Raw genomic sequence first — 24,617 nt, 5'->3', positions numbered from 1 at the left:
TCCTATGCCCCACTGACAGGCTTCCTCCAGGGCAGTAAACACTTGCAGCAGGGGACACTTGCAGAAGGGGACACTTGCAGAAGGGGACACTTGCAGAAGGGGACACTTGCAGCAGGGGACACATGCAGTAGGGGACACTTGCCCCTGGACCAGATAGGCTTCCGTGGCATCCATCAACCTACCTGGCTTACTGCTCCATGGACTAACTTCTCCTGGACAGACGGTCGTTTCAAGGAATGCAAATAACCCTGCACGTAGCAGATGCCTGGGGGCACCACTGTGCCCCTTGTATCCAGAAAACACAGCTCAAAGGACTCTAGTGCCCATCTCTCGTCCCAGTGCTGTGACAAACCTCCTCACGTCAGGCCTCTTTCACAGAGAGCTCTACTGACTATTTCTTTTCCTCCGCCAAATGTAACAGGATACAGCCAAGTGGTGGAGGACCTGCTTGGTTGACTTTTATAATACCCGGGTTCATTCCATAGCAACCCCGCCCTCTACAACCATCTTCTTCTTTATCTCCACTCCACCATCATCAACATGTCCATCATCACTACCATCTTCTCCATCTCCGCCACCACCACCATCACTACCGCACTCCTTATCTCTACCACCACACCTCCATCTTCTTCAGTACCACCACCACCATTGCTATCACCACCACCATCTCCATCACCACCACCACCACCATCGCCATTGCCACTTCCATCACCACCACCATCGCCAGTCATCGCCACCACCATTGCCATCACAACCACCACCACCATCACCACCGCCATTGCCACCTCCATCACCACCACCATTGCCATCACCACCACCATCGCCACCACCATTGCCACAACCATTGCCATTGCCACATCCACCTCCATCGTCTTTAATACCACTGCCATCGCCACCACCATTACCATCATCACCACCGCCATTGCCACTTGCCATCATCACTGGCATTATTACCACAACCACCACAACCATCATGTAACAGCTGAGTAACAATGAACAGTGCCCTGCACAGCAGTTTGTTGACACTGTGATCGTGTTATCATCTTGTCCAGGAGGACACATCATGATCTCCCCTTTCCAGAAGAAACCAGAGCTTAGTTTCCGTAATCCCCATGACCGGACAACCAAGCTGGGCCAACCACCGTTTGCTTGGCTTTCCTCCACGGGGAGGAGGTGTCCAGCCACTTACACAGGCCCCTAAGACACAAAGTTGGGGCCAGGGACCACTGGGGGAAGGCAGCCCACTCATTGGCTTCCCTGCCCCCAGGCTTGCACACTGGTCAGGAAGTGACTCACTCCAGGTGACTGTGCTGCCAGGAACCTGGAGGCAAAGCGAGCAGGAAAGAGGGCAGATTTCTTGAGGGACTGCCGAGATTCCTGGTCTCCAGGCTGGCTGCTCCTCCAGGTGCCACATGTCAGTCTCTCCAGCTAAACTCTTGGGTTACCTCAGCTCTGTCCCTGTGTAGTGCATTCTCAGTGCCCGAGACCTAAATGACCCCAGGCACATGGCTTAAGGGTACCCTCTGTGGGACAGGCACCCAAAGATTTGACATCCTATATGGCCAGGAACTGTGGCTGGGCAGGTTCCTTCCAACCTTGCAAGGTAAGCAGCACCTACTAACAGCTGGCTGTGCGTTCCTTCACACCAGGGGCCATGTTGTCCCACTCAGCTTAAGCAGAGGCAGCCCTGTTCCTTGGTCCCTTCTGTTAGGAACTTCTGTGGCCTGAGTTCCCCTGCACCTGGGTCTTCGAAAGGCTGTTTGGAGTTTTACTTCTATTTGAGACTGGGGACTTGCTTCGAGTGCCGGGATGGCAGTTGTGTGTCCCCACTCCTAACATCTATCCAGGGTTTTAAAATAGTGCTCTACAAATACATGAGTGTGGCCAGTCTTTTGTTACTTTGTGGGTTCTTCTTTTTCCCACCCTTTATCTCCCTGGTTTCACCCCCATCGATAGATAGGAGAGCAACAGGGATAGAGGGGGGAGAGGAATTAGGGGGAAAAAATCCCTGAATCTAATTTCTTTCCTTTCGTTTCTTCTTTGAGCACAACGACTAACAAACCACAGCCAACCTCTCTAAACAACCAACAACCACCCATCCCCACCTCTTGTGGCCCTAGCATTTATCCACCCTTTGAAAAGTTCACAGAATTCCAAGTGTCACACATTACAGAATCTCTCTGCAGCTGACAGAATCTTGTCCCTGCTAGAGCACGAGGCAAATCATAGTCAGCTGCCGTGGACAGTCCGAAGCAGCCCCACATTCCTATACCAGAGGTTAAAACAAAAATGCATTCTTGGGTTGGAGAGATGGCTCAGTGGTTGAGAGCATTGGCTGCTCTTCCAAAGGTCCTGAGTTCAATTCCCAGCAACCACATGGTGGCTCACGACCATCTGTAATGAGATCTGGTGCCCTTCACCATCATCTTCATCACCATCACCACCATCTTTATCATCCTCACCACCAAAACCATCACTGCCATCATCATCACCACCATCATCTTCTTCATCATCATCTTCATCACCATCACCACCATCTTCATCTTCATCACCATCACCACCATCTTCATCACCATCACCACCATCTTCATTATCATCTATCTTCATCACCATCACCATCATCTTCATCATCCTCATCAACACCACCACCTTCATCATCATCTTCACCACCACCACCATCTTCATCATCACCATCATCTTCATCACCATCACCACCAACACTATCTTCATCAACATCACCATCATCACCAACACTACCATCTTCATCATCATCACCATCATCATCAACAACACCACCGCCGCCATCATATCATCAACAACATCACCACCACCATCATCATCATCACTACGATCTTCCAGTTTGTTCCGTGCCTCTTTGGCCACGTGGAAGAGACAGCTCTGGATGTGTGGACGCCATCTCCATTTACTTCTGTACTCTTGCCTTTTCAGGGACAGAAAGCAACTTAAGGAAAAAGAACTTATTTTGGCTCATGGGGTATGGAAACATTGTTGGGACTGGGAAATGCCTTTGCCGGTGAAGCATGTTGCTATGTTGCTATGCAAGCTTGAGCACCCAAGTTTGGATCCCAGTCCCCACAGAAATCGTAGCACGGCAGCATCCGTTCATGACCTCAGCATGGGAGAGATGGGACAGTGGACCCTGGAGGCCAGTGGCAGCCTAACTCAAAATACCAAAGCAAACCAAATCAATAAATGAAAAGAGGAAGAGGTTGAAGATGATGTCGCGATGTGGATCTCCGGCTTTCACACGTATACGTGTGCATGCGTATGTTTGCATAATACACAAACATGTATGGCCCCATTTCCTCCCTCCCCCCAAGACACACAGGATACATATGTTCATCACTGGGGGAAGCCACGGCAGGGATTATGGTGGCAAGAGCATGCATGACTCCTTACGTCTCAGCTGACAGGAGAAGCAGAAAGCAAGGCATGCTGGGATTCTTAGCAAGGCATGCTGGGATTCTTTTATCCTTTGTATCTAGTCTGGTAGTCCAATCCACAGGATGGCGCTGCTCACATTCAGGGTGGCTTCTTGTTCGGTTCAATCACATGTCCCCTTGGTGATCCCATTTCAGTCAGGTTGAGAGAGATGATAGGCTCACAGGTCATTTCCCTCATGCTCTTCGGAGGGACTCATCTTTTCCCTACTCTCTGACAACGCTCTCTTTTAAAAGTTCAAGTAGTTGGGCCTGGTGGCTCACTCTTTTAATCTCGGCTCTCTGGGATTTGGAGTCTGAAGCCAGTCTGGTCTGCATGGTAAATTCCTGGCCGATCAGGGCTACACAGTGAGATACTGTCTCAAAAGAAGTTTTTTCCCCCAGTGCTGTGGGTTGGGCCCAGGGCCTGGCACATACAAGGCAAAGCTCCCTACACTGAGCCCCAGCCCGGCTCTCAGGACGGGAGCATGTTGCCATGGGCTGATGCAATGCCTCTTGAGGACATTTGATTGACGCATAGCAATGGTATATGCTTGTAGCGAGTACAGCGTGGTTATCCCAACAGGAATAGCCAAATACCAAGTCTGATGATCAAATCCATGTGGGTGGTCCGCCCAGCTCCTCCGATGATCCTTTCTTGTCTTTGCAGGAGAGCTTAGGGGATCTCCGCTAGTTAGCTGTGTGCTGCATAATTAGTCAGTGTCAACAAGCCAGGGCCTTACTGAACCATAGAACTGATTTTTCCTGTCTGGTGGGTTTTATGTTTGTTTTTTTCAGTGCTGGGGATGGAACCCCGGGCCTTGAGCATGCTAGGCAGGTCTTCTGCTCCTGAGCTCCACCCCAGCTCCTAACTGTATTTTCTTAACGTGTTATCTAGCCTCTCTCTGTCTGTTCTTCTTCCAGCAGCCCTCCATGATAGTCTATACCCACTTCCAGATAATGCGTGCGTGCGCACGCGCACACACACGTGTGCACTCACGAGTCATTGAACACCCTGAATTTGCAATTACAGATGTTAGTGCTGGGCATTGAATTCATGTCCTCTGAAAGATTAACCAGTACCCTTAATCACTGAGCCATCTTTCCCGCCCCCAGACGGTCTTATAAAACAATGGGAAGGGGAGGGGTGGAGCCCTCAGACCACCGCCCACGTCATTCTGATTCTGCACGTCTGGGCGACAGAGGACAAACTCTCAAGTGGACATGTGGTCCAGGAGGTCCTCCTCTTTCTCCTCAGGCTGTTCGCACAGGAGAAATGATGTGACCAGCTAGAGAGATGGCCCAGCAGCGTTGAGAACACTGTGGGTTCTTGCAGAGGACCCATTCAGCTCTCAGCACCCACATGGTGGCTCGCACCTCAGTTCTAGGAGATCCGACTCACCTTTCTGTCCTCCATGAGCACCAAGCACACACTGCACGGACGTACATGTAGGACAAACACTCATACACATAAAATTAAAACATAACTTTTTTATATGGGTGTAGGAGCACATGCCTTTAATCCCAGCACTCGGGAAACAGAGGCAGGCAGATCTTTAAGTTCAAGGCCAGCCTGGTCTACAGAGTGAGTTCCAGGACAGCCAGGGATACTGAGACCTTATCTCAAAAACCAAACTGAAAAAAAAAAAAAACAAACCAAACAACAACAACAACAACAACAACAAAACCCATTAAAAACAAACAAAATGAGTAAATATCCACAATAAGCTTTCTTCTCCTCCTTCCTAGGAACAATCCTCCCTTCCTTTTTTATTTCTTTTTCATCCGCTTATTTTCCTACATCTGCATACATGCATCATATATGTGCCCAAGGAAGCCGGAAGAGGGAACTACAAATGGGTTGTGAGCTGCTGTGTGTGTGTGTGTGTGTGTGTGTGTGTGTGTGTGTGTGTGTGTGTGTGTGTGATCAAACTAGGGTCCTCTGGAAGAGCAGCTTAATCCCTTAGCCGTGTCTCCAGCCTGCCTCTTACCTCCCTCGGATCCTCAACACCCCCTGAGCCTTGGAGGAGGAAATAGAGCCAGTTTCTTTGTTGTCTGGTTTTCCTCTAACTTTCTTCATATTCCAGGTGTTTACACAAGCACTTGGAGGTCAGAGGCCTGGTGAAATCGTGTCTCTTCTTCTACCTGTTTGCGGAAATGAGCTCAGGATCTCTCACATCCTGGGCTAGCCTCAGACTCACTGTATAACCAAGGCTGGCCTTGAACTCCTCCCAAGTATTCATGGAGTGTTAGAATCCCTGCCTGCCAGGCCGCATCCCACCTACTGAGCTGTATCTCCCAGTGGGTTTTTCTTTTTAACAGGAAGAACCACCCCCACCCCCGCCTCACTCGAAGACATCTTGGAGCCAGTGTTTTAGCTCCTGGCTCTCTTCAAAGATGGCCTCTCAACTCCAAAAAACGCATTTCTCTAGTAGACTCAGCTCTTGACCAAGCAGGACCACAGTGGACTCTCCGCTCACCCCGAGGCCGCCCTCTAACACCTTACCCCCTTCAATTGCTCCTCAAGCAATTTTGCTTTTCACCGGTGCTGGGCTGTCCCCACCCACCCTGACTCCCTGCCACCCCCAAAGCACCCTTAGGGGACCTCTCCCCTCTGGGCAACATGTTATCTGCACAGGGGGTCTGGGCTTCCTTCACCTTCCCAATTGGCCAAGTCACTTGTAGGATACCCTACGCAAATCCTGCAGTCTCTCCTTGACTCCTGGTCTCCTTACAGTCCCTGGGTAGCCTTGTCCCTGTCTCAGCCACCACAATGCCTTCAGCCTAGACCTGCAGCCTGGGCCTGTTCGTCTGCCGATGGCCCATGCACTGGTGTCCTGTACTTGTGCACATGGCTGTCTGCATCACCGTCTCACCGCCCTATCACCAAGCTCTGCTTTTCCTGCCTGTGCACTGACCCCTCCTTACCGCCTCTCTGCCCAGGTCACAGACATTCCCTTGTCCCAGCCGCCTCTGTCCCCCAGTCCTCCAGGCTCGCGACTCCACTCTCCTCAACATGAGCCCCACGGTGCTCTAGTCAGCACTTGTCATGCCCAGTCACGCTGGCCTGGCGGTCATCAATGACCTCAGGCAGGTTAGATTCCATGCCTGCCTGGAGTGAGTCTCCCTGATGTGAATCTGACCCCAGTTTCCCATCTCTACCCTGCCTCTGCTGTGGCTTACACTGGTGGCTTTTTAAACATTCCCATTTCTTTTGTTAATTTCTGTGAATGTGTGACTGACTTGTGTGTATTTACGGACTCCACATGCACACCCGGTGCCCTTGGAGGTCAGAAGATAGGCATCGGATCTAGAACCGGATCACAACGGATGGTTGTGAGCCAGCATTGGTGTCTTAAAAATATGAGTGAGTGAGTATGTGTGTGTGTGTGTGTACAAGTGTGTGTACAGGTGTGTGTGGGTGGGCACATGCATGTATATGTGAAATCAGAGGTTGGCTTAAGGTGACATTTCTCAGGAGCGACTCATGTCCTTTTGAGACTGGATCTGTCATTAGGATGTGGGCTCCGACTAGGCTAGACCAGGGAGAGCTCAGAGATTTGCCTGTCTCTGTCTTCTCCTGCCCTGGGATTACATGTGCACACCACCACGCCGGGCTTCCAGCCCCCACCATGTATACGTGTTGTGTGTGCATGCATGCATGTACACACGTACAAGGGTACATGTTCGTGCATGTGTGTATGTGTGCATGTGTATGTGCACATGTGCGTGTGTGCCTGTGTGTGCCCGTTTGTGTGCACGCGCATGTGCGTGTGGAGGTTAGAGGTTGGCATCAGAAGTCTTTGGTTGCTCTCCACTTTATTTCACTGAGGAGTAATCTCTCATGGAATTTAGAGCTCTCGGATGAAGTAAATCTAGCTAGCCAGTCTGCCAGGCGCTAGGATTACAGACAGGCTGCCACGCCCCACCTCACATTCACGGGGCGGCAGGAGGTCTGAATTCCTACCGGCACACTCCTGAGGTAACTGTTTTCCCCACTGCATAGCTCACAGCCACAGCCGGGTTTGTGGAGATCAAATTCAGGTCCTCAGCACTTTATCAACTGAGCCATGATCTCAGTTCCCCTTCCCTGCCACACCACACACACAAACACACACACACACACACACACACACACACACACACACACACACACACACACACACACACACACACACACACACACACATCAAACTCAGCCCTTCACCTCAGCTATGCAGGTGTGTTATACCACCATGCCTGGCAAATTTGGTGGCTTTTATAAGAGGCAGAGAGAGCCCTTTGTCCCTGTCTTTTTGCCTGAGGCTCTACCATTAGAGCCACCACCAGATAGTCTTTGGACCTCAAGCCTCCACAGCCATGAGCCAGAACAGACATTTGATTGTAATTCTCTCAGTCCTCTCTGCTCTCTTGCCCCTTCTCACCTACCCTCTGAGACTGTTCTTATCCAGGCTGTGCTCCCCCGACACTACAGAGCCTTACTTGGTCCTCAACACCCTTCTCCCTGCTTCAAGTAGTTGACCAGATTCCATCCCAGGAGGCTCACAGATCCTCAACAGTACCTGGCATCCCCGTCTTACCTTTCTTGAGCTGTTTCTCCTTGGTTCTGTAACATATTGTCTGTTGTGTGAATTGTTCATGGTTTCTAATGTCCCCCTGATCATTAAATTGTGAGTTCTATTGTGGCAAGGACTTTTCCAACATCCCCAGGGGCCTGGCACATAGTAGGTGCCCAGGAAATGCTGGCCCAGTGTTAGTGACTGTGAGAAGCCAGGCACTTCCCTTACTCCCATACCCCCCAACGTCCTGGTTCTTTGCATGGTGATGGTGACCAGTTGGTTGTCATTGGGCAAGCTGAGACATGGTCATTTCTCACGTTGGCCACTACAATGTCCCCAGTCTTTTTTAAATGTCATAGAACTGTGCTTGTCCTTGAAATGCTGTCCTTGAACTCATTATATGGCCAAGGCTGGCACTGAGCTTCTCATCCTCCTACCTCCCTCTCCTGAGGAGTGACAGGCCTGCCTCACAGCTCTGTAAGGCTTCAGCTGTTAACCCTGTTGCCTCAGTCATGGCCCATGGTTTCTGTCTGAGCAGGATGTTCAGGTGAGGCTGGCCAGCTCTGCATCTCTTTCTGTGGTTTTTCCTCAGTGTCCATTTTGAATTGATCCTCAAAGCTGGGATACCTTGCTCCCACCTCTAGTGCAGATTCCTCCAGCTGTGGTACTGTGCCAGCTTCCAGGATCCATGCCTGCTCACTTCCTGTATGGAATGGGTCCTTCACACCAACATGCTGGAAGCTGGGTCTCGCTTGGGCTCATGTGTGGGAAGGAACAGAATGTCTGAAGGCCGGAGACATTTGAGGTTGAAAGGTGCCATTGCCCCGGGTAAAGCTTTACACCCTCTGAGGGGGAGAAAAAAGAAATTCTGTCTGTGGTTGCACCCCCGCTGGCTTTGGAGGGGATGGCTTCATCCTGCATGGTCTTTGTAGGACTCTGTCTCCTGGCATGGGTCATTCCTTCCCCGCCCGACCTGTTTTCTGCCCTTCCCTGAGAGGTCTCCCTCCTAATTGTTGTCTAAGCTGGTTGTGAATCAGGGACCCTACTGCCCGCTCAACCCTTCTCTGTGTGGCTGGGCTAGCTCCCAGGCCTCTGCTACTAAGGCCGGCTCACAGAGGTTGCTACTGGCCCTCAGGACCTTCTGAGAGCAGGAAGTGTTTTGGCTCTCCCTTCCCCTGGGGGCTCATTCTTTGGGAGAAACAAGCCCCACTGAACTAAGCGGTCCAAGTTTTCCTAAGCTGCTGAGAAGACACAAGAGTTGAGCAGAAAGTCAGGAGAGGTCTCAATTACGATGATATTTTTGGGAGAAGGGCAGGGCAGGCCATGCTAGTCTTTCCCTGAGGTTCGTCCCTAGGCACCAGCTTCCAAGTATCCAGGCACCAGGCATGGAGCTCCACCAGCAGGCTCTGTTGCCCTTGGTCTCTTCAAGCAAGCCTCACAACAGAGAAGGCCTAACTTCAAGTACTTCTGGGCCCTGGGGACAGAGGCCAGGTCCTTGGGCAATACGGGCTTGCCAGGCTGGTCTCCAGAAGCTCTGGTCCTTCTGCCTGGCCTCAGATAATTCCCGTCCTTGCCTGGAGCCCGGGGTGTAAAGGCTACTTTCCCTCCCAGCCAGACACCTTCCAGGTTGATGCCCCATTCCTCTCTCAACCTGATCTTAGAAGTCATTTCCCCCAAGGCCAGGCAAAAGTGTTCCCACCGCAACCCATGCCAGCCAGCACATCAGGATGCTCCCAGAGAGGCCTGGGATCGCGCCTGTCAGGTTGGCCGCCGGGTCCCCAGCGCCCAACACATCCAAGTGGAATGAATGAATCGCGCCTGGCAGGGACTTGGCCTCGTTCATGTCCGATTTTCTGGGCCCTCCCTGCCCACGCCGCTGCGGAGAGGGGGTTGGGGGGACATGGATCGGCGAAGGGGGCGGTGCGGCGACCTCCCGGCGTCCCCGGAGAGCCAACTGGAGAGGGGGGTGCCTCAACTCGGAGCTCGCGCCTGTCGGAGCTGGGCGGGAGGTGGCGCCGGGCGCTGAGTGGCGGCTCCGAGTCCACCCCTGGCGCGCCGGTGCGGGCGGGAGGCGGGGAGCGTAGGGGCGGCGGCGGCGCAGCGGTAGCGAGCATGTGCTACGCAGCCCAGTAACCAGGGACGACCGCGGCTACCGAGCCCCGGCGGCTGCGGCGCCCAGCCCCGCGCAACTCCCCGCCGTGGCCGCTTGCACCGCAAAGGCCTGGCCCTCGCCGGGTCCCCGAGGCCCCTTGAACCGTCAGCTGCGGTCGCGCAGCGCGCCGGAGCCCCGCGCACGGGACGCGCGGGCACGGCCAGACAAAGGCGCGGCCCCGGCCCGGCCCAGCCCGGCCTGCGGGCCTCCGCGCACCCCGGCCCGACCCAACCGCTCCCGCTGGGCGCCCCGAGCGGGTCCGGCCCGGGGAGCGGGGGCCGCGGCCGCCGAGCATGGGGAAATCCAACAGCAAGTTGAAGCCTGAAGTTGTGGAGGAGCTGACCAGAAAAACCTACTGTGAGTGCGCCCCGATCCCGGATCCCCGATTCCCCTTCGCGCCTCGACCTTCCCTCCGCCCTTCCCGGCCGCGCCCCTGCCCCGCACCTGGCCCATTGTTCTACCCGCGCCCCCGCCCCCGGCCCTGGCTGGGTGTCGCCTGTCAGCGTGCTCCAGGGACCACCCCAAGTCCTCAGGGCATCTGCAGCCCACCCACCGCCCCCCTCCAGTCCGAAGGGCTCGGGCTGTGCCGGGGTGGGGGGCAAGTGGTCCCAGGAGGGGGCGCCCGGGCGTAGTGTGGCTCTCCTGCTTGGAGCAGGGTGGGTGGGTGATTCATGCTTAATGATGCTGCTGCGGCTCCTGCCTCTTGCGAGGTTGGCCTGTCGCCCCCTCCCTGGCAAGTGTGACTGTGTGTTGGGAAGGAGAGGGCTGGTGAGACTGGTAGAATGCTCAGGCAGTGACTGTAAGGGTCCAAGGGTCTTGGGCGCCCTATTAGATGCCGCACTGTTGGGCTGTATTCCTGGTCTCACCCCTTCCTTGCTCCTGTCTCTGCCGCACCAGGAAATGGGTTTGTATAGTCCGAGCTGACGAGCTGACGAGTGAGGGAAGGTCTGTCCTACTCCACAGTCCTCTAGATCAGTCCCAGGGGTGGCTCTCCACGTGCCCAACTTCACAGATCAGTCTCTGCATTCACACCAGGTGTCCCCCTCCTTGAAGCCTCTCCAGGGGTGGCCCTGGAAGTGGGGCCTGGGAGGCTCTGGCTGAGTGCTCTCTGCATCACCCAGAAAGACAGGCAGTTGATTGGCAGCTCCGTGGAGATGGAGGCTCTGGTGCAGTGCATGGCCTCTGCTCTCCCCTGCCCCCCAGTATCGGTCTTCTGAGCAGGTTTGCAGGTCTTGGCCAACCCCGTGCCTTAGCCCCGTGCTCCTTACTCTCCCAGACTTAGAACAAAGGGGGCTTTACTGCCTGGGCTCTCCTGGTCCCTGTCCGGAGGAATCAGAGAGGTCACATCCAGGAACTGCTCCTGAAGAGGTGTCCTTCCCAGCCCAGGCCACCTACTCTCCCTTCCCAGATTCGGTGGGTGGCTTCTCTAGCTTGTTGCTTGTGAGGTTGACCGGACCCTTGAAGGTGTGGCCCACAGTCATTAGCAGGTAGGCTGTAGGTGGAACACCCTCCCTCCCTGAATGGGCCAGGACCCCAGGGTCTGGGGAAGGTAGAGGGCTCCGTGGACTTCTCCAGGAACCATGGCACGTGGTGTACCAAGCTGTCTCCATGATGGTGAGGCTGGGGGACCACCAATGAGTCCTGCTCACTGAGTGTGCCATGCTCACTGAGTGTGTCATGCTCACTGAGTGTGCCATGCTCGCTGAGTGTGCCTCTCTGTGCCTCTCTTTTCCACCCTGGCCAAATGCTGGATTTGTAAGACCCGATGGGGGCCAAGATCCTTTTCTTCAGCCCCATCTCTGAAGGGCTGGCCATTACCTTGGGAAGAATGGGGCCAGCAAAACTCTCGTTAGGCACCAGCCTGGTGGTGCTCTGCCGAGCTATTTTTAAAGGCCTTTTGTGATGTGGAGCACTTTTGTTCAGAGATGAGGTAGTCTGGGTGCTTTTCCTTCATCTGAGGTCTTTTTAGGGGTAGGGGATTCACTTGCTTCTGGTTTGTCTCCCCGTGGAAGCCAGCTCCTTCCAGGCAGGTCTTTCAGTGGCCCACAGCCATCTCTCGAAGATGATGGTGAATAGGTCTGCAGATCTTTATGGGAGTAAAATAACCTCATCGGGTAAAGCAGAGCGTGCTCGCCGCTGGCGGCAGGCTCTCCTTGCTTCTCCTTTCTCATGAGGGATGGCAGGCAGCATCTCCCCGCTTCCAGGGGAATTCTGAGTAGGGAGTCAAGAGACGCATCATCCAGGAAGTATTCCCAAATGTCACCATCTCCTGTCCCTCCCACTTGGCTTGCTCTTCTCTTAGGTCTGGGCTGAGCTCTGGAGTTGTATTCTCCTGAGGCTGGAGAGATGCTCAGTGCAAGCATGAGGAACTGAGGCGGGTTCCCAGTACCTGACTGAACATGTGGTTCGTGTCCACAGCTCCAGCCCGGGGAAGGCAGACCTAGAGGGATCCTGGGAGCTCACTGGCCAGCCAGTCTAGTGAAATGGCCAGTTCTGGGTTCATTGAGAGACACCAGCCCAAACAATCAGGTGGAGGAGCTGGAGAGATGGCTTAGCGGTTAAGAATGAGCACTGCTGTTTCTTTAAGACCGCAGTTCAATTCCCAGCCCCCCACATCTGGGGCTCACAACTGCCTGTAACTACAGCTCAATGTGAGTCAAAATCTCTAGTCTCTGTGGGCTCTGTATTCACGCACACAACTCCCCTAAGCTCCTTGCGCATAACTTTTTTTTTTTCTCGGAGCTGGGAACCAAACCCAGGGCCTTGCCCTTGCCTTGCGCTTGCTAGGCAAGCGCTCTACCACTGAGCTGCTAAATCCCCAACCCCCCTTGCACATAACTTAAAATAAAGCAAACCTTTAAAAGCAAAGGAAGGCGGAGAGCCATAACACCCAACATTGACCTCTGGCCGTCAGCTGGCCACCACACGGGTAGAATGCGCACACACACACACACACACACACACACACACACACACACACACACACATGCACATGCACGGTGAGGGTAAGAGTCATGTATTGATTTTGGTTCTTGGTTCTGGGGAGCCCCAATTGAAGAAACATAGTCTGACTCATACTGCAGGTCCCTGGCTGTGCTATGCCGCAGGGTCCAGTTTGGGGACCCAGTGGCCCTGCCTCAGTCTATGTTCCATCCTGGGTTGTGTGGATCTACTGTGGTTTGTGGTCCATGTGAGGCAGGGGTTGGGGGAGAGGAGGGAAGGGAGAGAGAGAGTGTAAGCAGTGAGGACCGAGGGCTCCATGAGAAGGCTCCACGAGGACTTCACAACACATCTGGATTCACACCTGGCTTCAGCCTAGCCAAAGATAACCTTCTTTCAGACTTAATGCTCTGGAACCTCCTGTTCTTCCTGTGCAGATGAGATTACCTGCTGACACTGTGCTCTCCTGCCCTTCTCTGGAACTCCCTCCATCTCTAAGTGCATCTGGTTAGCGAAGGGGAAGACCCCTCTACCTCTGCCCCCCAGCCTAGGCAGGACTCACAGACCGGCATGAGCAGTAGTAGCAGTGCTGGGGAGAGGGGGTGGGGTCTGCCTCAGTCTCTTAGAACTGATTGGCAAGCCTGTTGTATCCTCATATAATTCAAGCTGACGGAGAAGCCTTCCCTCTTGCCTGGCTGAGCCTTGCTTTCCTCCTCTGCAAAATGGGTACGGTCTTGGTAGTGACCAAGTGAGTGGAGGTGTAATGTGGCATGTTGGGTAAGTAGCCAGGGACTCTCTCCAAATTTGTCACTATTTCGTGAAAACATTACACACACACACACACACACACACACACACACACACACACACACCACGCACACCTTATCCTACTCCAATGCTGGGATGGAACCCAAGGCCTTACACACAATAAGCCAAGCAGTCTATCAGTGAGCCCCAGCCTCAGCTTTGAGCGTCTTTATGAAGCCTAAAATGTCTTTCGAGGGTGGTTTCCTCTCTGCAGATGGCTCTTCTTGCCATGCCAGTCTTTGTGCTCAGCACAGTAACTCGGGGATGGAGCAAGTCCTGGGCTATTTTCCCTGAGGCCCAGTAGGGCCATGGTTTTACATGGCAGCCTACCATCTTACTGGATCATGTCAGAACGGCTCCTATCTGCCAATCACTGAGTGTCCACCCTGCTGGGCACACAGAGAAGAAGCAAGAGACACAGTTCCTGCCTCCACCGGAAACTGGCTGAGTGGCTCACAAATTCTCTGTCCTGGTGTCCGTATACGCGAGGGGCAGAGATCCCTTTCTCCTTAGTTTCTCCCCATCCCCTGGTACTGCTGGCTGGAGACATTCACTCAGGAGTGGTAGTTTGCATAGGCTTGGCCCAGGGAGTGGCACTATTAGGAGGCGTGGCCTTGTTGGAGTAGGTGTGTCACTGTGGAGGTGGGCAATGAGACCCTCTTCCTAGCTGCCCAGGAGACAGTCTCTCCTGGCTGCAGTCGGAACAAGATGCTTGGCTCCTCCAGCACCGTGTCTGCCTGCACGCGGCAGTGCTTCCCGCCATGATGACAATGGACTGAACCCCTGAACCTGTAAGGCAGCCCCTATTAAATGTTGTCCTTATTTATAAGAGTTGTCTTGATCATGGTGTCTGTTCGCAGCAATGAAACCCTAAGACAGGGACACATTCTTGTCGGTTCCAGCTTGGCCTTGACCTTGCCTGCCAACCTTGAGCCTCTTTGGTTGTTTTTTGAGCACATCAGGAAAGAGAGCAAATGGGTGATCTCCGTGGTTGTGCAGTAGCGGGCATCACTGGGGCCTGTGGTAGAGGGACTTCCTGGTCCAGATGGGGTCGGGTTGAGAGGTGCAGGGACTTACCTGCTGGACTCTGAAGTTTCTGGGTTGGCATTGTCCAGGCACCCAGAGAAGTCTGCTACGTAGGGAAAAGGGTTTCCAGGCCATTACCTCCACCCAGCTCTCAGAGAGCAGCCGGGAGAGGCATCCATCTTGGGGCAAATTCTGGAGCTGGAGTGGTGGCTCGGTGGGGTGTGGTGGACAGATCATCACTGCCTGTTCCTGCTGTGCCTTCCCTCCTTCACTGAGGGTGGCACAAAGCAGCAAGAGAAACTTAGGTGAGATTCAGCGGGCACCTAAGTAGGACAGACCAGCTCTCTGGAGAGCAGGCTATGCCCGCCACAGGCTCTGTGGCCTTAGGTAAGTTCATATCTTCTTGGGTCCCTAGTGTGTTCATCTGACACCTGATTTCATAGCTGCCTGGTTCTATAGGAAAAGAATACCTTGCTCACACGGGGTCTCAGGGTAGCAGTCCCTGGGTGGGATTAGGGCTCTGTACCCTGGCTATAGGGAGACTCTAACCTTTTCCTATGGTGGGGAGGAGACCCTCCCTCCCTCCTTCTCTGGAAAATGTGCTTCATGCTGAGTCCTGGAGTTGAGGAGGATCCAGGCTAAAAGAGGGGGATATTCTGGAGCCTGGGATTCAGCCAGAGGAGCACTGCAGTCACCGATCATCTCAGGCTGTGGTCTTTCCCTGTCCCTGTCACCCATGGCTTTATGTGGAATATGACTGGCTCCTCTTGTCCCCTCCCCGGAGAGTTCCTCTAACCCCAGGTGTCCCTGCAAATCCTTGTCCTGGCAACCCACGCCATGTCAGGATTGAGCCCCATCTGCTCCAGGGTGAGATCTGGGGCTCTTGTGGCATGGACTGTGGGGAAACTGGGGATGAGTGGGTCTGATCGAAGTCACCCTTAGAAGGCCACGGGCAGGAACTTGGATATTTCCCAAGATGGGTGAGGAGCTGTGGAAGGGAGGTGATAGATTTGGGGGACACGGTGAACGAGGTTAGATTTTGAAAGAACATTCTTAGCTAGAGCCCCCAAAATGAAGGAAGCAAGTAATGAGGAAAATTGTGGCAATGAATTAGGGGTGTCACTGGGGATGGCCTGACAGAGTCTGGAGATATTTAGAGGAATGCCCAGAGGGCTACATAGATGGTCTTCACCATTCTATGCCTTTGGGGTTGTCTGCTTTTAATCTCTAACTTTACTTTTTTGTAATTTTACTATTTATATTATCATTTCCTTTGTATGTGTGTGTTTAGGTCAGAGATCAGTTCTCGCCTGCCACCGTGTGGGTTCTGGAATTGAACTCTGGTCCCTGGGTTTGGGGAAAGTGCTTTTATCCACTTACTATCTTATTGACCCACACCAGGTTTATTTGTTGTTTGTTTTGTTCTGTTTGTTTGTTTTTAATGTTTTGACACATACATGCAACATTTTTTTTAATCTTCGGTTACTAGGGAGTTACATTGCTTCTCACCCCTTACAGAGCTGTGAAGACTGTTTGAATCTTCATACACACACAGTCACTCTCATGCATGTGTGCACGTGTGCGCACACACACACACACACACACACACACACACACACACACACACACACACACACACCAAGGCCCCCGACTACATGGCCCTGAAAGTCCTCTGGATCAAGGATTCTGCAATTCTAGTTAATAGTAATGAGGAAGATGAACTTGAGACTATGAACTTTCTCTTTTCTTCCTAATGAGATTGGCAGCCTTGGAGTGGAGCAGTGATACCCAGTGCTAGCAGGAAGGTGGCCCGTGGTCTCCCACTGTTGCTGAAAGGGTGGTCAGGACGCCCTTCTGGAAAACAAGTCAGCTTTTTTGAACCAAAAGCCTTTTAAGCCAGCTGTGACAGTGTACGTGGTGATTCTAGAGTTCCAGAGATAGAAGGAGAACTGGACTTCAAAGTCAGCCCAGAATGCACAAAGGAGACCTTGCTCAAAAGGGGGGAAAGGAAAAAAAAAACCTTTAAAATATAACATGGTTTTGACTCCATAATCCCATTTTGGGGTTTGAGTTATCTAAAGGAGAGACATGTGCAAAGATCTGTCCCTCTGTCCATCCATCCATCCATCCATCCATCCATCCATCCATCCATCCATCCATCTGTTTATCCACCAGTCAGTCTATCCGTCTGTCTGTCTCTGTTTGTTTTGTTGTTGTTGTTGTCACTTTTGTTTGCTTTTCCGAGACAGGGTTTCTGTGTGTAGCCCAGGCTATCCTGGAACTCACTCTGTAGACCAGGCTGGCCTCGAACTCAGAGATTCTCCTGCCTCTGTCTCCTGAATCCTGTGCCACCACTCAGCATCTTTGTTACTTTTTGAGGTAGTCTCAATGTAGCCCAGGATGGCCTCAAATCGCTACATAGCTGAGGACGGCTTTGAATTTCTAACCCTCCTGCCTCACTTCCCAAATGCTGGGATTCCAGGAGAGCCCCACCCCACGCTGTTTTTGTGGTGCTGTGGAACCCAGGGCTTTGTGGATGCTAGGACAGCAGTCGGCCAACTGGGCTATGTGCACAGCCCTCGATGCCCTGATTTCTCAGCACCTCTAAGACGGCACAGGAAGTGCGAGGGACCAGCAGCCCCAGGCTCTTTACAGGGGTCCTTCCATTTTGCTCTGCGTTGGGGTTTTGGTGGTCATGTCTTTGCTTCTTCACTGAAGTCTTCTGCTGTGGTGGGCTTTGTTCTAAGTAGTCCTACCAAAGAAGACCCAGCGTCAGTTGAGAAGAGCATTCTGTGCCTGTCATTGAAGGCTTTATTTTTGTCTATGTGCATGTGCGTGTGCCTGTGCGAGCGTGCATACGGCATGTGGTTGCAGAGGCCAGGAGAGGGTGCTGAATTCCTTGGAACTGAACCCATAGGCAGTGTGAGCTCTGTGATGTGGATGCTGGGAACCAAGCCCATGTCTGCAAGAGCGGGAAATGCTCTTGACGTCTGAGCCTGTTCTAGGTCCTCCTCCTCCTCCTCTTCCTCTTCTTTTTAAAGATTTATTTATTTTATGTATATGAGCACACTGTAGCTGTCTTTAGACACACATCGGATCCCATTACAGATGGTTGTGAGCCACGGTGTGGTTGCTGGGAATTGAACTCAGGACCTGTGGAAGAGCAGTCAGTGCTCTTAACCACTGAGCCATCTCTCCAGCTCCCTTTCTTTCTTTCTTTCTTTCTTTCTTTCTTTCTTTCTTTCTTTCTTTCTTTTTTTTAAGCTTGAAACAGGTAAAGGTTTATTTAATAGAACAGCCTAAATCAGAGCCATTTTTATTTGTTTAAGTTGGATATTTTCTTTAAAGTGAGGATTTGGAGTATTAAAAAACAATTAAAAACTTCCTTTACAAAAACACCACTAATAAAGTAAAAATTTCAACCCCAAATGCTATTTATAAAGGAGAAACTCAACCCCAATCTGAAAACATCAATGATCGCACACATATCTGCTAAAGAACTTATGTTTATAAACCTTATAACGTAATGAAAAGATAAACCAAATAAAAATAATTGAGGGGTAGACAGATAGCTAAGCAGTTACAAGAATTGTCTGCTCTTCGCAGACCCACGTTCAATTCCCAGCACCCACATCCAGCTCCTCCTCCTCCTCCTCCTCCTCCTCCTCCTCCTCTTCTTCTTCTTCTTCTTCTTCTTCTTCTTCTTCTTCTTCTTCTTCTTCTTCTTCTTCTTCTTCTTCTTTTATTCTTTTTTTCGGAGCTGGGGACCGAACCCAGGGCCTTGCGCTTGCTAGGCAAGTGCTCTACCACTGAGCTAAATCCCTACCCCTCTTCTTCTTCTTAATACAGTTTTTATTTCTCTTCTCTCTGTCAAGCCCTGAGCCAACCACTTTCCCCAGACTTCTTGGGGAGGCACAGGAAAAGGACCATACAGGGCAGACAAGACACGGAAGACTTGTGGGTGGAATGGAGACAGCTGCCCCACATGGCGAAGACGATGAGAAAGGGCACCATTAGGCTAAAGAGCCCTGTGGCCTCTGAGTGGGCAAAGCCCAGAATCGTGTAGAAGACTTGTTGCTTCAGAGGAGGGTTCCTGGCACCGCCAGTGATGAGACTTCCCAAAACAGTCCCAATCGCTGCCCCAGAACCAGCCACCCCGACTGTAGCAGTCCTGGCTCCAATGAGCTTGGCAGTGGTGTCGATGTCCCTTGAAATGGCGCTGGTTTGGAAGCTGTGGCTAGGGATAAGTGAGGTCAGAGGCTGCGGGACCTCCAAGCTGCTGAGGCCCTTATCTGTTAGCATCCGTGGTCGCTTCAACTCCACTGCAGACAGCGGATGGACGGACAGACGGACGACTCAGCAGCTGAGAGGTGCTCCTGATCAGGGAGCGGGTAGAGGAGAACTTGAAGCAGGCATACATTTTCAGGGGCGAGGGGCCATGGCAGGAGAACTGCTCCCAGGGTAGAGAAGACAGAGAGGGACCTGTTCTAGGTTCTTGATATTTCAATGTCCCCATCTGGGAGTTGAACCAGAAACTGTAGTGTTGGATTTATCAGCTCTTCTCAGCCCCGCCCCTGCTTGGTTCACCAAGAGCTAGAGTCTGTGGTAGCTGTGAGAGACCAATATGATGCATGGTCCCTGGGGCCCAGGGCCGTGTTTGGTGTTCAGGAACATTCTGCAGCAGCCCCACGTGGTCCCTCTTTCATAAATAAAGACAGGGTAGTCACTGGCCTGTGGCTACAGTTAGGCAAGTGATGTAGCTAAGGTTTGAGCCTGGTCCCATGCAGCTCTGGGCCCGAGTATTTAATACTCAGCCCGTGCTGGTGGGAGGCGCTGAGCAGGCTCTGTAGGGGTGTGTGGGTTAAGTGTGAGCATGTGTGGGTGCCTGTGTCGGCGGTGCAGTCTGGATAGGGGCCGGCGGGGGTCACGTGGGCAAGCTCTGACTCACGTGTGCATATTCCGAGTGTGACAGGGTCGTGGCATGTGTCAGGAGTGGGTGAGCCATCTTGGTCTGTGCACGAACACACACACATCGTGTCTGGGTTGGGGGTAGTAACTCTGTGCTGGTTGTAAACGTAGATGTACCTGGAGCACGGCGGCTGGAGAGGGAGACCTCAGGTAGGCCAGAGGATATCTCAGCCAGCGGCTCTGCGACTGGGGAACATGGCTGCTGCTTCTCAACCTCCCCTCCCCCCCTTGCCCTTTCCATCAGAGGCCAGTTGCTGGTGGGAATGGAGGAGTGCCACTAGCATGAATGATAATGGGGACTGGAGTGTCAGGTGAAAGCTGGGTGTCCTGAGTATTGACTGGGTGCGGGTGTCATTATAGCTTCCCCATGGCTGAGAATGGGATTGGTGCTCATTATATAGGAAATGGGAAGGAAGCTCAGGCAGTTGGGGGGCACGCCAAGGTCTGATAGCCATTTAGCAGCCATCTTGGGATCAGGCTAATCTTATCCCTGTGTGGCTAAAACCATGCCCTTTCTCTCAAGAGCACACTCCTATGATCTCTGAGCACACCCATCTCTGGAGTATCGGACACTGGCCAAATTTCTGGATTTGCGGGATGGGGGTGAGGCCAGGTGGTGAGCTGGATGTCTTGCCTCTCGTGGACATTTGAGCAGCTCCTGCCTTGGCTTTCTGCACTGAGGAGGCAGAGGTAAGCCAGCCACCCCCCCCCCCCCGTGGGGGATCACATTGGGAGCATTGAGTGGGCGTGGTCGGGAGTAAGCAGGGGACTCTTGGTCCTAATCTCTCAGGGTTTACTCAGCTTCTACCATCCCCAAGGGATACAGCTGAAGCCCAGCTCTGGGATCTCATGCAGGCCCCCCATGGAGGGGGACTCCCCGTTTTTTACAGCGTCTGCACTACCCTTGTTTGTGTGTGTGTGTGTGTGTGCACTTGTGTGTGCTTGGTGTGAGTACGTGTGTATGGAGGCCAGAGGCCATGTGTCTTCTACCTTTGCTCACCACCTTTTCTCTTGAGTCAGGGTCTCTCACTGAACTGGGAGCTTCCTGATTGGCTAGACAGGCTGGCCAGAGAGCTCTATGGATCTGCATGTCTGTGTGTCTCCTCAGCCGCAGTTGCAAGATTTGCCATGCCTGGCTTTTATGAAGGTGCTGCTGTCAGATCCTCCAGCAGGCACTGAGCCATCTCTCCGGGGCCCCTGTTTCTGCTTCAATGGCAGTTTGGGGCTGGGGATGGGATGTCCAAGGGTGACGTGGGACCCAGAGTGCCCTAGACTGATGTCCCCCCCGTCTGATGTTTGGTGTCCTTGGATAAAGGAGGAGTCCCAGTTCTCATGGATTTGATGTGGATTCAGGGATGCGGTGACATAGAGTTTCTATGATGGACGGCTCCTTGAGGCTTAGACCATGTCTCGCAGCTTTTGGTCTCTGTGCAGCAGAGTCGTTAAGGGACAGGTGGGCAAATGTGGTTTCCATTTTTCCCACTTCCAGACAGTTCTTCCTGGGTCCTTTCCTTGGATCCCACTTGCCTGGCCTGGCCTGCACCGTTACCTAGTGGTCCCCTAGAATTGCCAGGGTGCCTGGGTCCAGCCAGGGCCTTGTATCTGGAAATCCCCTTAGAAAAGTTCTCCACCATTCGGTCTCTCCTTTTGGTGTGATGTTCTGTAGATCAATTCTGGGGAGATCAATGATTCTGCTTGGGGAAGCTCTTCCTGCCTGAGGAGCACAGGTTGGGGGCCTGGGGAAGTGTGCAGGGCTCTCTCCAACACGCCTAACTTTCCAGGGTGGCCCCGGAAGCTGGTAGACTCAGAGCCCCTGTGCTCTGGATTCCGGCGTGAAGGAATGCGGCTCCGAGGAATGTTTAACCCAGGCAGAAATAGCACACTTTGCTGTCCTTATTTTGGGCTCCAGTTCTCAGCATAGGGTGCTGCTCTCTCACCCTAGCCTGCGGCCACAGCTGCCCGGGTCCCCCCACAGCTGCCTGGTTCCCCCACAACTCTGGCCTTTTGGGGACAAACAATGACCTCTTTTTCCCCCCAGTTTTATTATTATTATTTTAACCAAGAGGTTGCCGTGGGAACCAGAAGTGGTTCTGACTTGGAGGCACACGCACACAAGCCCTGTGATTACTTCCTCAGCCCCTCAGCCTGCATCTCGGGGAGCCTTGCATCTCAGGGAGAGAGGGACTTGGAGCCCTGAGGTCTGTCTGCTGTCTATTGTCTGCTACAGGGAACTGTAGCTCAGGGGTTCCCTCCTGCCGCCCGCCGTAAAATGGGCCAAGTGAGGGAGCCTGCCCAGGAGGGTTAGATAGAGCAAACAAAGCAAGTGTGAGGAAGGAAGAGTGGAAGGGACCAGACACTCTCTTACTGCTTCTTCACACATCCATGGAGAGAGTCACACCCCTTGCAGGTTTGCTGCAGCTGTGGGCGGGTGAACTCTGAACTCCCCGATGCTCAGAAGAGGCTGAATGCCTGCCACCCAGAGGCCCTATCTGCCAGTGTCTCTTTTGGATGCGGTAGAGGCCATGTGTATAAACCCCGCCTCCACTCATCTGCGGCTCTGAGGCTGAAGCTGGGGCTCACTGTTCTGGTTTGCTCCTCCACCCCCACCCCCACCCCCACACCCCAAACACATTTGTCGAGATGACTAGGAAAGCCAGGACGGAAGTAAACAGCTCCAGGTTTCTTCCAACCCATCCTGAGCCTGCTTCCCTACCTGGCATTAAACTTGATCCTTTCTCCTGGGACTCCTTTTGGGTCTGGGGGCTTCTGTGAATTTATGGCTCGCAGGGGGACAGGTTGGGTCTGAGGTGACAGCCAGCCACTCCTTCCTGCCCTCCCGCACCTGCCTCTTGGTAAGAACCAAAGCTTCCCTTCAGAGCAGGAGACGCGGCTATTTTTGGCACCGTGGGGGGAGGCAAATGCTTTCCTTCTGTTCAAAAATACATGGTGTGCACTGTGCAAACAGGGAGCTGGGCCTGCTCAAAGCCTGTGTTCCTGGGCACTGGGCCTCTTGCCATGGTCCCTGAACCCTCTGGGGCTCTGTAGTCTACACATCCAACCAGGCAGGGTGGCCATTGTCTTCCCACTGCTTGTCACGGGGCCCTTGCTGGGCTCAAGAGGAACACGATCTTAATTATACGTACGTAGCAGCAGCCATCAAAATACAGAGGCTCCTGCTTTAGGGGCTCTGACTGGGTTGCCTGTTTCCCTGGTTTGGAAGAGCTGAGGGCGGCTCTGACAGTGCCCTAGGGCATTCTGGGAAGGATGCCCTGCAGCTTTGGGAGGACTCTAGGTCTAGGGGGAGGCCCAGTTGGCTACAGGGTACCTATGGCTGTCTCTTTAGTTCTCATTTCCTGGTTGAGAAAGTGGTTATGGACTATTTGCCTCAGTTTATCCCGCGGTGCTGGCACAAGGCAGCATAGACCATTGCTTCTTTGGCTTATGTGACATTCATGATGTGGTGGAGAAACAAAGTGAGGCCAGTTTAAATGCCAAGACAAGCTGGTGGTGCAATGGGGGCGAATGCACCAGGTGGGCAGGGCTTAAGTGGCACGTCCGTACGCTGTGTCTGGTTTACTCCTTTGCTCATGTGGGTAGCTCTGATGGAGGCAGGAGTAGGAGGCTGAGGTAGAGGAGATTTGGGCCAGAAGCTTTGTCTGACAGCAGTTTCTGGTATGAAAGTGTCAGGACAAGGCAGGGCTACTCTCAGGACCTGTGCCCAGGGGTCTGGGAGGAGGAGGACACTGGTGACACAGTCCTATGCTGGGCCCAGCAAGCCATGCCAAGCTGGACAGGTAAGGAGGAAAGTTTCCAGGTCAGAGACAGGCCCAGCTATGAGTGTGCACACGTGTGGGTGCACGCATTCATGTGTGTGTATGTGTGTGTGTGTATGCGTGTATGTGCATGTACATATGGAAGATATAGGTGCAGGCTGGGTGTTTTCTCAACTGCTCTCTACTTTATTTCTTGAGCAGATCTCTCATTGAGTCTGGAGCTCACCCATTGGCTAGACTGGCTGGTGAGCCCCAAGGGTTCCTGCCTCTTCTTCCCCACCTCCCCCTCCATCAGCCCCTCCCCCGCTTTGTCCTCGGATACTGGGGATCTGAACTCAGGTCCTCATAATTTCAGGGCAAACATTTTACCAATCAATCGAGCCATCTCCCCCAGCTCCTCAACCCCCCTCCCCCCGTTTGTCCTTCTTTCCCTCCTCCCCTCCCTCCTTCCTTCCTTTCTTGACGGCGTCAAACTCCCTGTGTCGCTGAGGATAACCTTGAGCCTCCACACTGCCGCTGCCACTCCTGGTCTGTGAAGTGCTAGGACCTATTCTAGGATCTTGTGCGCGCTGGTCAAGCACTCTCTTAACGTCCCAGCCTCTGACGCTTCAGGTTTACGTCCACAAAGGGAGGGAAGAGAGGCATCTTTCTGTTCCAGGAGGTGCCTGCCGAGAGATTGATGTGCAGTAACCCCCTAAAGCCCCGTGCCTTCCCCCACCCGCCACAGAGAAGCAGCTTGGGAAACAGCGGGTCAAGGTCACAGCCTGACTGCTGGTGGCGCATGCTTCTACCCGCACTTCTCTATCACGTTGATGGGTGACTGACGGCAGCCACTCTCCGGCCCAGCCAGTTTGGGGTCCCCCAGTTCCTCTGCACCACGAGCACAGCAGTGAGTCACTGGAGTGCCTCCTCTTTGGAGGGCAGGTCAGGGCCACGCCCCTACCCTGACTCT

At 53.1% G+C, this 24,617-nt stretch overlaps 2 protein-coding genes across 2 annotated transcripts in view; one reads left to right on the top strand and one right to left on the bottom strand.

Moving 5' to 3' along the window:
• The first annotated feature begins 10,041 nt into the window (after positions 1-10,041).
• The window catches only part of Ncs1 (neuronal calcium sensor 1), a 50,083-nt gene continuing 35,507 nt past the window's right edge, over positions 10,042-24,617 (top strand). The window contains exon 1 of the mRNA XM_032902813.1: positions 10,042-10,508. Within this exon, the coding sequence (XP_032758704.1) occupies positions 10,445-10,508 (64 nt within the window). The 5' untranslated portion in view covers positions 10,042-10,444. The remainder of the gene's footprint in view (positions 10,509-24,617) is intronic.
• On the bottom strand, positions 18,795-19,344 carry LOC116899954 (ATP synthase F(0) complex subunit C2, mitochondrial-like). The gene is given in 2 exon segments (XM_032901789.1): positions 18,795-19,274; positions 19,276-19,344. Coding segments are annotated over 2 exon segments (549 nt in total).

The sequence above is a fragment of the Rattus rattus genome, chromosome 5, assembly GCF_011064425.1.
Source record: "Rattus rattus isolate New Zealand chromosome 5, Rrattus_CSIRO_v1, whole genome shotgun sequence".
Classification (NCBI taxonomy): Eukaryota; Metazoa; Chordata; class Mammalia; order Rodentia; family Muridae; genus Rattus; species Rattus rattus.
The sequence above is the reverse complement of the archived record's forward strand: the minus strand, read 5'-3'. Positions and strand labels throughout refer to the sequence as shown.